Genomic DNA, 11394 nt, shown 5'->3' with positions numbered 1-11394 from the left:
GGGACAGAGGCTCAGAGGTGTCAAGAGACTTGGCCAAGGACACACAGTGATCCTGGCAAAGTTCTGGTCCCACGGTCTGTCCAAGGGCGCCTTAGCCTTCCCCTTCCCGGATCCTAGGATCTGTACAGAGCCCAGCCCAAGGTGTCTTGCAAAGGGAACTGTGACTTCTCCACTAGCTGCTTAGCCATGGACTCCGTGTTCATGAGTAAGCAGAGGAGGCAAGCTCCCTGCCACGGAGGCGTGAGCAGGGGCCTGAAGCCAGCCGAGGCCGAGAGTGCACAGAGTACACACTGCACTCTCCCGCTCTCCCGGGCCCTGAGCTCTCTGTGAAGTGGGAACACTGCTGCCATACTTCGCACACCTGCCAGCTGTGGGTGGGCAGCGGCCCACAGGCCGTAATGTGAATGGCCAGCCGCCTCCTCCATCACCAGGCAGGCATGATGGCCACATGCCACCAGTGGGGCCAGGAGGCAGAGCGGAGGCCGGTCTGGTGGGCATCTGTCGGGGAAATGCAGATCCACCCCTGCTGAGTTTTCCCGGAAAGGCGAGGCCCGCCTACCCCAGGTTGGGACTCCGGTGCCTTGAGGACTTACTGAGTCTTGGAGAAACTGGCAGTCTTCCAAATGGGAGAAACCAGGTCAGGCCGGTTCTTCAGGGGGATCCTGGGCTCCGCACGCAGGACGGCCCAGGGCCGTGAGAATGGCAGGGCCAGACTGGGTCTGTAGCCCCACAGGGAAGACCTTCACCCACCCTCCTCTGCCTGGAAGGCCCCACTCCGGGGGAGGACCCACTCAGGTCCCCACATCAGAGGTGTCCTCGGGGGCAGAGCTGGGTCTGCTGCTGGCCCTTCCTCACGTGGACTCTGAGCCTGATGCCTGTCCCACGAGCAGACGTGAGGACTGAAGCCGGTACTTAGCAGGTGTGAGCCAAATGCCCAGCCCAGCGCCAGCACGCCCTGGGGGAGTCCTGATCTGTGGCATCTGCCCATTTCCATGGTGTAATTTCTCCCAGTTTTGCCACGTGTCACTGAACAGAGCTGGAAAGAGATGCCAGCCCTCACCAGGTGGTGTCTGTGGCTCCAGCCCCACCGGCACCTGCAGGACCTCGGGAAGTCCCGCTGCTCTGGAAAGCAGCTGGCACCCACCCCACTCTGAGGGCTGCTGTCGCCGAGTGCCTTTGTGCCGCGGGCTCCGGGCCCAGCAGCCCACAGGTAACCACCTGTTTGAAAGTTTGTGTGCTTGACAGTGTGCCAGGCCAGGGGGCAGGGACCAACATGAGAACAGCCTGGCATCTCCCCTGGCAGCTGCCTCCCCTTGCCTCCCTTTCCTGCCCTGGAAGCAGGCCAACGGCTACACACCGTGGGCTGACGGGGGACGGGGGAGTGTGCGCTCAGGGCCGCACAGAGTCCGGCTGGGGAACTAGCAGGGCAGTCTTCGCCGTCGGCCCTTTCCCTGAAGCCAGGTTCAAGGTGCTCCAGAGAAGGGCAGGTCTGTGGGAGTCCAGAGGAGGAAGGGTGAGGGAGGATCTGCAAAGAGGGGACGGTGCCATTTAAAAGAGGGTGAGGAGACGCTGGGCCGGGGCCTCTGCAAGGCTCTCCCGCCCTACCACCCACAGGGCAGTTCAGCCTGCTGAGAGCTCTGGGTTCAGAGCAGATGATTTCGGCCTTTGGGGTCTCGGTTGTTCAATTGCAAAAGGGGAATTATGAGGACAGCACTCACCCTCCTGGTGAGGCGGTGAGGTCCTGGCAGGTCCCAGTGAAGTGAGAGAGGGGCGCCCCACCCCTCCACCAGGCTGAGGCTCCGTGGGGGTGGGGCGGGGCGTAGGCATCTTCTCGAGGTCTCCCTAAGGGCAGGGACCCCGGGCGCTGTTCCGTTGCCTTCTGGCCTGCTCCGGCTGCCCGGGCACAGGGCTCAGAGGCCTGGCACACCTGCTGCGCTGGGTGAGGAGGTGAGCCTGTGCCTCTTCTGGGGACACACGGGCTCCCCGCGGCCGGCAGCCGCGCGAGGCAGTCCAAGGCCCTCGGGGCCGGGGTCGCCAGGGGTGGGAGCTGAGGGTACTGCAGCTCCCCGGGCGGGCGGGCGGAGGCCTGGGGGCCCGGGAGCCCGCCCGCAGGTGGCGGCCAGCCCGCGGCCAGGTGGGCGTGCCAGCCCCGCCCCGCCCCGCGCCGCCGCTGACGCCCCGCCCTCCCGCGCGCCGGGTCTGAGCCGGAGCCGGTGCGGAGCGCAGCCGCGCGGAACCCGAGCCGCACGCGGGAGCGCGGCCCGCAGCTGAGGGCTCCAGGGAACGCGTCACCACCGGACCCGAGAGCGACCGGCCCGAAGCGCGGCCTTGCCCGCCCCGGCCGCGGCATGGACGGCGCCCGCTCGCCCTGTGAGTGCGGAGCCCCCGCCGCCTCCTTTGTGCGCGCGCCGCGCCGCGCAGCCCCCTCCCCGCGCGCCTCTCCTGCGCCCCCGGCCCGGCCCTTTGTGGAGCCGCTGTGCGCCGGTCCCTCCCCCCTCCCCCCTCACCTCCCGGCCCCCAAGCTATCAGCCCGGGGTCCCGGGGACAGCCCGTCAGGCCTCTTCCCCCGGCCGTGCGGGCACGGCCTCCTCCCCCACCCGGGCCCGCTCCCGCTCCCGCTGCAGCCCCTCCGCGGGGACGGCCCCGAGCGCCTCCGCGGCCGGGCGCGCAGGGCGGGCGGGCGGGCCCCGCGCGGCGCGGTCTCCCCGCGGCCGGGACAGGTGCGGGCCCGCTGACGCGGCCTGTGTCCTTGCCCGCAGAGATGGACGGTGATGGCCGCCTAGACGCCCGCGGAGCGCCGGGGGAGGCCGGGCGCGGCGCGGGACCCGCGGGCATGGCGGAGCCGACGGCGGTGCCCAGGGCGAGGGCGGCGCGGCCCGGGCCGCAGCGCTTCCTGCGACGCAGCGTGGTGGAGTCGGACCAGGAGGAGCCGCCGGGCCTGGAGGCCGCCGAGGCGCCCGGCGCGCAGCCCCCGCAGCCCCTGCAGCGCCGGGTGCTGCTGCTCTGCAAGACGCGCCGCCTCATCGCCGAGCGCGCCCGCGGCCGCCCCGCCGCCCCCGCGCCCGCCGCGCCGCCCTGCGCCCCCAGCGCCCCCAGCGCCCCTGGCCCCGAGCCCGCGGGTGCGCAGGATCCTGGCCTGGACGCGGTGTCGGCGCCCGCCCCGGACCGGCCTCGAGAGGAGGCGGCAGCGGCGAGGACCGAGGACGCGGGGCCGCCTGAGGCCAGGCCGGAGCCCGGGCCTGTCCGCCGGGATGAGCCCGAGGAGGAGGAGGACGATGAGGATGACCTCAAGGCCGTGGCCACCTCCCTGGACGGCCGCTTCCTCAAGTTTGACATCGAGCTGGGCCGTGGCTCCTTCAAGACGGTGTACAAGGGGCTGGACACGGAGACCTGGGTGGAGGTGGCCTGGTGCGAGCTGCAGGTGCGTGGTGGGCCCTGCATGTCCTCCTTGCGTTCCTTGCCTTAAGCAGCTCTCACCTTTGTGTGTGCCCAGCGCGTGGGGCGGGGGGAGGGGTGGCTCTGGGTGGTGCCGATTGGGGGATGGAGGTGGGATCTCCTGGTGTGTGGCATCCGGGTCTGGCACAGCGTGGCCCACACGAGAGTGGGCAGTGAGCACTGGGAGGGTGTGTCTCTGCCTCTCCTTCCTGGGACTCAGGGCTGTGCTGACCAGGCCCTGGACCCTGTGTCCCTGCGGAAGTAGTGCCGGGGCTGCCGGGCGGTCCTGGGCTGGGGAACGCCGAGCTGCTCTGTAATGAGCACCTTCCATGCCTTGCAAGGTGGAGGTGCCCTGGCCTGAGTTCCTGAGGGGCTGCTGCTGACCCAGGCCTGTTTAGGGTGGGGCCTGGTGGTCCCGGGGCTGCTGGACAAGGAGTGGAATTGCTGTGAGTGGCTTCTCGGAGCTCCCAAAGCCCATTTGTTCACAAAGTGGGTGTGTGAGGTCTTAAAACAGTCATGCGAAAGGCAGATGGGTGGCTTTTTTTTTTTTTTTGCACAGGCTCTGGGCATGCATTTTTCATAACCTTGCCCTTGCTCTGGCTGTGTCAGTCCCAGCCCTGGAAGATTATATAAACCGTAACCCGAGCCGCCCTGGGCGCTGTGGAAGCCGGGGCCATGCCTGTCACAGTGGGTGTTTACTGCCCTCTGCCTTGTGGGGGCAGCTGTCCAGCATGAGGCGGCCTCAGTGGTGTAAGCCTACCCCAGCGCCCGTAAAGCTAGCCGGGCCTTCCAGGTTTGATGCAGGCCGCCGCCACGCTGCAGGCCGCTGCCTTTTGGCCCAGGAAAGGGATTTGGTTGCTCTGTCCTCCAGGCTCTGGCTGGATGTGTGCGTGTGTGTGTGTGTAAGCGGGGGGGGGGGGGGGGGGGGGGGAGCACACACACGCTGGGCTAAGTTGGTGGTGCTGACTTGTCCTCAGCCCTTCCCTGAGACAAAGGATCCGAGGGAAGCCCCTTGGTCCTGCTCTGGAAATGCAGGCGTGTCCCAGGGAGTCCTGGGGCGAAAGAGCTGCCCCTCTCCATCACGGCCCTGCTGAGAGGTGGCCGGGGCCTGTGCTGTGCTGGAGATGGCACGGGAGTGAGTGGGCATCACTGCTCACGAGAATGCAGAGAGGAGCACAGGTCTGAGGGGGAAGATCAGGGATGAGAGGTGGGGGAGGGGGAGGAGGCTTCCTGGTTCTAGAGCGTAGCTGTGCGGTCCCACTGCCGAGTGATCCGGCCTCTGGCGTGGCAGTGGGCACCCCGGTGCTCCACGGGTAATGCCCGGGCAGGAGGCGGCAGCCCTGGTGGGCCACGGCAGTGGAGCTCAGGGGGTATGGCCGAGGCATTGTAGGTGCTGTGACCCCGGGCGGGAGGAGGAGGCTGTTCCCCTCATTTCCTTTAGGGCGAGGCAAGAGGTTCTGCTTCTGGCCTCAGGTGCAGCCTGCCTTGTCCAGGGGCCCGGACGTGGTGGTGGAGGAAGCCTGGAGATGGCCTCCGTGTGCCTGGCGCCTGCCCTGGCCCCGGTTACAGGGAGCCCGGGCCAGCAGGGACCGTGCTGTGCCCCCAGTAAGGGTCCTGCTGGTGTTTGCCTCGGGCCATGGCAGCGTTGGGCGCGCTGCCTTCTGCTGGGGGAGAGGGGTCAGCTGAGGGCAGCGAGGACCTCTCCTCACCGCCCGGAGGCTGCTGTCCCCACTTTATTGAGGACCCCCATGCAGGCCGGCGGTGAGGACGCAGGTGGGGAGGGAGCTGGCGGCATCGTGGGGGGAGGCCCAGCCTGGTGCTGTCCACTGAGCGCTGGAGAAGGGTGTGGAGGGGAGGGTGCCAGGTGAGGCCTCGAGGACCGCTGTGCCTGGGGAGCGCGTGGGGGCGTCCTGGCTTTGTGCCTGGAGAGGGGCTCGGTGTCAGGCTCCCTCCCGTGGAGGGTGGGTCACCTGGAGCTCCGCCTTCAGCGCGGGGAGCTTTATCCCGGAGGCTTCCTCGCCCCCAGGCCTGGCCTTGCCTCAGGACGCCTGGCCAGCAGCATCGGACCCCCGAAGCCCCCCCTCAGAGTCTAATTCTCTCGCCCTCTGCCTGCGGGGGGCGTTGGCACCTCTTGGCGCCCGTGGGGACCAGGACTGAGATAGTGTCACCTGCCTGCTCTTTCTGGGTGTCCTGCCCGGGGCCGGCCGTGCGCATTTCTGGGTCTCAGTGTGACCGGAGGACGTCGGGTCCCCTGGGCGGCGTTAGCGCGGGAAGTGCTTTGCAGCGGGAGCAGTGGGGTCACTGAACGCTCCACAGGTCCAGGAGGACGCCGGTTTTCCGGGGAAGCCATTTTAAAGTGTCACGCCTGTCTCTCCTTTCAAATGAACGTTTACTCCTGGCATCGGGCCATGTTACGCTAGTGATGTAGGGAGTGCAAGTGTGCCCAGAACCGCTGCCCGCGCTCCGGCGCAGGCCCCCACATCGCCACGTCCTTGGGCCCCCGCCAGCCGCCACAGACCCCTCATCAGACAGTGCTCGGGCAGGCGGGCTGGCCCTGCTCCGTGCCGCCGGGAGGGGCAGTCTGGAGCACGGCCCAGCTGCTCAGCGCTTCTGAGCCGGCGGGAGACCTGAGGAGAGGAGACGAAGCCGGCCCAGACCGGCCGAGGCGGGAGCCTAGCTGGAGGCGCCCGGCCCACCTGCCTCTCCCAGGTCTTCCTCAGGGACCTGGGACCCTCCTCTCAGAGGCCTAGGCCCCTGTGCACCTCCTCCCCACGGAGGCTCTGAGCTGCTGTTGCCGGACTGGGCACAGCCTCCTGGGCGGTCCCACCTGGAGCCTCTGCTTCCCACCGTGTGTCCGGGTGCACGCCCAGCATGGGGCCATTCTGCCTCGTGGGGGCATCAGTCCTTGACCTTCACCCAAGCACTGTAGCACCCCCTCAGAGTAACCCAGAGGCCGAGCCCCACTCCTCAGGCCCTGGGTCTCCCCTGTTCTATCATGAAGCCATCCTGCAACTCTCTGCTGCTGGAGGTGGCTGGCTCCCGGGGGCGGGCTGGCCTGGGCTCAGGCTAGGGAGCAGCTTGCGAATGTGGGGACCATAGGACCTGATAACGTATGACCTGCTGGTGTCCCCTTGATGCGGCCACAGAGGCACCGTGTTCCCCACCTCCTGTGCGGGCAGACGGCTGTGTCCTGTTCGCCTGTCTGTGCCTCGGATGGGGGAGACACGCCTGGGGACGTGCTGCTCGTGGCCATGCTGACGGCGCCGGTCCACGCCCTGGCCTCGGAGGATGGCCAGCTGCCTCTCCCATGGCCACGGCTCCTGCACTGCGCTGGCCCGGAGCTCAGGCGCCCCCTGCCGGTGCACCCTCCCCTTTCATAGACAGGCCGTGCCCACCCCACCTCACCAGCAGCCTGGCCAAGGTGGAGAGGTCCCTCCCCCAGTCCCTCCTGCTTTCCCAGGAGCCCTCAGCAGCTGCTGGGAGGGGGATGATCCGAGGGGATGGTACGCGCCCGGGTAGCCGGACCTGAGAAGGGCTGCAGTCAGTTTGCAGGTGGTGCCTGCTTTGGTATTTTCATTAACCTCCTAAGAGCTGAGTCTTGTTGCGAGAGCTGTGTTTGGAAGTCCGTTGGATGCCAGCACTGAGCTTGTTTTTTCCAAGTGAAGTCACACACCACGGTTCTGGTTTGGTTGGTGGGACAGGTTGGTACCAGCCACCTGGAGGCCTGTGAAGACAGCTCCCGCCCGCCAGGGCAGGCTGTGGGCGCCCCTGCCCGGGCGGTGCTGGGGAGAGGGACGTGGTCTGTGAAGGTGGACTGGCTGGGGTCATCGTCGTGGGCACGTCGGGCACTCCTGGCTCCTTCCTGTTGGAAGTAAGCGCTCCTGAGACCAGCTGTGTGCCCTCTGGGCGTCCTTGGAGGCCCTGTTGTGTGGGCATCCGCTGAGCCTTATTCAGGGCCAAATCGCTGAAGGACTTGGGCCCAGACAGCCTCACGCCTTGGGAGGGCTGGCGGGCACCTCCCCACCCTGTGCCATTTCTGGGTGGTGGCTGGGGGCTTACTCTGAAGTGGGTGAGCATTGCTGCTGGGTTGTGGGTCCGGACATGATGGTGGTGAGAGAAAGAATTGCTAAGAGGAGAGGGAGCAGATGTTCCAGAAGTTTCCGGCACCAGGCCCCGTGCTCAGAGCTCCACGGCGCAGTGTGGTTTATTGGCTCAGATGTATGGCACTGTTGAGTGTGTGCTCTGGTTTCATCTGGAGCACCACTGGGAGCAGGGCCCACCACGAGAGCGTCCGTGAGAAGCTGCAGGAATGGGGTGGGGCCGTGTGGGGAGAGCCTGCCCTGCGGTCAAGGGCCAGCGGGCTTTGCCGCTCACCTTGCATGGCGGCCTGGACTGGCGGCCTCTGTGACCATGGGCATCTTGTGGGGCCAGAGCTGGTGATGCCCAAGGTGAGGACACGAGCTCCAGTGTCACTGGTGGGAGAGAGCTGGACCTGGCCCAGCAGAGGTGTGGCCACCGGCCTGGTCTCCTTCGTGGTCCCCTCGGCTGAGTGGCAGGCGAGTGCTGGCATCTGCCTGCGGGGGCTGTCGGGGCGTTCAGGAGCCCTGTAACCAGGCACACAAACACCCTAGAAGCAGAGGCCTGCTACATGCAGCCCCCAGCCCCACAGCTTCCCTCGGGGCGCCTCAGTTTACCTGTCTGCAGTGAGGGCAGTGCCAGCCAGGCTTCAGGGCGTGGAGACTGGAGAGTGTGCTGAGCACAGGCAGGCACTTGCAGGGCGGCTGTCCTCGCCCGCCCCGTGCTCCCCTCGAGGACACAGTTTTGAGAAGCACAGGTGGAAGGGAGAGCAAGCTGATCTGGAGGGGCCAGGCCTGCCCGTCACTCCCCGCTGGTGCAGGCCTCTGTGCAGGCCGACGGGGCACCCGCCCATTCTGCGCTGCAGACGAGGAAAGGGTGTGTGGAGGCAGGAGCTGGGATCCCCAGGAAGCAGGTGAAGATCTGCCTGGACCACAGGCAGTGGAGGTGGAGGTGCGGTGGGATGGTAGAGAGGCCCCAGCGAGATCGGTTCAGAACCGAAGCACAGCCCATGGGACGCGGGCGATCTGAGTGTTTTCCTGCGTCAAAAAGTTTTCAAATCGGCTCTGTTCCTGGGAGGGTTGAATTCTAAGATTGCCCAGAAGGCTATTTCTACACCTAATTATGCCAGCATTTTAATAATATAAAGACTTTTGGAAAAGAATAAAATAAAAGCTCAAGCCTGTGTATTGGTGACAGAATAGTAAATAGATCATTGGGACAGACTAGAGAGCCCAGGAATGGACCCACATCAGAGTCAGCTGCCCTTCGGGGGGGCGTGCAGGGCGGGAGCAGCTGGCCACCCACGTGCAGAAAGCGGGTATGAATGCAGAACTTCCTCCCTTCACAAAAGTTAGCTCGTAATGGATCAGACCTCCCCGTAAAACACAGAACTCTAAAACTCTTAGAAGATAGCAGGAGAAAACTTAGGTGGCCTTTGGCGTGGAGATGACTTTTTAGATACAACACCAGAAGTAAAATGTGAGAAGGAAAACTGTAAGTTGCACTTGATTAAAATGGAAAACTGCTCTGCAGAGCCACTGAGGGAGAATGGAAGGACAAAGCACAGACTGGGAGAAGGTCTTTGCCAAACACAGACCTGATAACGGACTGCTCCCCAGAATATACAAAGAACTCTTCGAACGCAACAGTAAGAACGCACCGTTTGATTAAAAAACGGGCCAAAGACCTTACTAGACACCTCACTAAACAAGATACTCAGACAGCAAATGGACGTAGGAAAAGGTGTGCAACGCCACATACTGCAGGAAAACGCAAGTTGAAACAACAGGCCTATTAGGACGCGAAAGGCAGAGCCCCGGCAGCCCGTGCCGGCGGGAACGCAGATGGCGCAGCCCCTGTGGGAGGCGGTGTGGACGTTCCTTACATAACACACCGCACGCCCCAGCAGTCACGTTCCTTGGCGTTTGCCCAAAGGACCTGGAAACTTGGTCCGCGCAGAAAGCCCGCACAGGATGTTTACAGCACTTGATTCACCGCCGCCAGAACTGGGACGTGACCGGGCGTCCTCGGCAGTGACGGATACACAGACTGCGGTCCGCGCAGACCGGGGATATTCTGTGATTTTAGAAAGGCTGTCAGACCGCGGAAAGACACGGATGAACCTCCCGTGCACGTGCTGAGTGAGAGGAGCGAGTCGGAAAGGCCACCTGCAGCTATGACGTCCTGGAAAAGGCAGAGCTGTGGAGACGGTGGTGGTGGTTAGGGGTTCGGGTGGCCCTGAAAATACTCCGTGTGCTAAGATAATGGTAGATACGTGTCCTTATACATCAGTCAGAACCCACAGACTGAACCCTGATGAAAGCTGTGGATTTAAGTTAATAATAATGTATTAATATTGGCAATCATTTCTAGCAAATGTACCACATTAATGCAAGATGTTACTAATAGAAGAGGCTGTGTGTGTGTGTGTGTGTGTGTGAGAGAGAGAGAGAATTCATGAAAACTGTACTTTCTGCTCAGTTTTTCCATAAACCTAAAACTTCTCTGAAAAATAGTCTGTTAATTAAAAAACAGTGTAACAGCTACATTAAAGAAGTTTGCAGAAATGGAAAAAACCACTCGTAATCCAAGTGAATATAACTGATTATTTTTGCATATTACCTGAAGCTTGTCCGTGTACACATACGTCTTTTTTATAAATACAGCTGCAATTGCAGGGTGTCGTAGCCTTTAAAATCAGGTTGTTTTTTTGGTTCCAGAGTGTCTGCTTCCAGGGGTCTTGGAGCTGGGTGGCCCCGGGAAGGTGGCGCCCCTCACACCCACCTCACCTCCAGCGGGTGAGTGTCCCAAGGGTTAGGAGTGAGGTCCACAGTGGCTCCGGAAATGAAGAAGCCATGAGCCCTGCCGAGACACATGGCAGAGGAGCGAGTGGGGTGGTGGGGGCGCTGGGTGAGGGATTTGGGGCCCCAAGTCCTGGGAGTCTGTCAAGGGCTGTGCTCCTCGGCAGAAGGTCCGAGCCTGGCCATCAGCTGGCCGTGGGCAGGACACCAGCGGGGAGGGCGGGAAGGAAGCTCTGAGCCCAGCGGGTCCTCAGAGCCACCGTGCGAGGCTCCAGGCCTTCCCCCGGTGAGGGGCGCCGGGGCGGTGGGTCATGTGTAAGCTCAGAGCAGGAGGCAGCTGGCGGCTCGCGGGGACTGCCCTGGCTGTCGCCTGTCTGCGGCTCCGGGGCAGGCTGCCGCGGTGGGCTTTTCAGAGCCTGTGAGACGCTGGCCGTGTTGTGAGGCCGTGAAGGGGTGGGTGTGGGAGGCGCCCCCCACCTTGTCCTTCGCGCTCCCATGGGACAGGACGGGCCCTGGGGAGAGGGTGCCTTTGGGAGGCAGATGCCCCGGGGCTTGTCTTGGCCCTGTTGTGTGCTGGGGTTGGAGTGCCTGGAGCTAGACGTGGAAATCGGCCCTGCCCCGGACCCCCGCTTGTCTCCGACGGAGGACCGTCCTCCCTCCCGCGCCCTCTTCCCTCGGCCCCGCTTCCCTGGCTGTGTGCCTGCTCAGGAGCCAGTGTTCTGGGAACAGTCTCAGCTACAAGCCCGTGACCAAGCAGTGCGGATCTTTGGTCGCCCCAGAATCCGAAACTTGGAGATGGCCGCCGGAGGGCCCTGGCGCTGGTGTCTGCAGGGACCGACGGCTCCCTGCTCTCAGCCTGGCTGGTTTGTCCCCTCTCTCAGGCCGCGGACGGCTGCCACGCCAGGAATCCCCACCGCATCTTAAAGCAGGAAGTAAGGGCCTGGTTAGGTGCAGGTGTCACACTTGAACCTGCAAAGGAGAATGTTGGCTGTAATCCTCTCCGTCTCTCTGGCTAGAAGGGGGATGCAAGGGGCTCTGGGAAAGGCTCGAAGGCCCAGGCAGGTTCTGTTCTGTTCCCTGG

General features: G+C 64.1%; 1 protein-coding gene across 7 annotated transcripts in view; it reads left to right on the top strand.

Annotated features, from left to right (window-relative positions):
- The first annotated feature begins 2230 nt into the window (after positions 1–2230).
- Positions 2231–11394, top strand: part of WNK2 (WNK lysine deficient protein kinase 2) — a 113976-nt gene continuing 104812 nt past the window's right edge. For all 7 annotated transcript variants that reach the window (XM_079789748.1, XM_079789746.1, XM_079789751.1 and 4 more), the window contains exons 1-2: positions 2231–2370; positions 2760–3421. In XM_079789748.1, coding sequence (XP_079645874.1) covers positions 2762–3421 — 660 coding nt within the window. In that variant the 5' untranslated portion in view covers positions 2231–2370; positions 2760–2761. The remainder of the gene's footprint in view (positions 2371–2759; positions 3422–11394) is intronic.

Source organism: Cnephaeus nilssonii (assembly GCF_951640355.1).
Source record: "Cnephaeus nilssonii genome assembly, chromosome: 14".
Classification (NCBI taxonomy): domain Eukaryota; kingdom Metazoa; phylum Chordata; class Mammalia; order Chiroptera; family Vespertilionidae; genus Cnephaeus; species Cnephaeus nilssonii.
The sequence above is the reverse complement of the archived record's forward strand: the minus strand, read 5'-3'. Positions and strand labels throughout refer to the sequence as shown.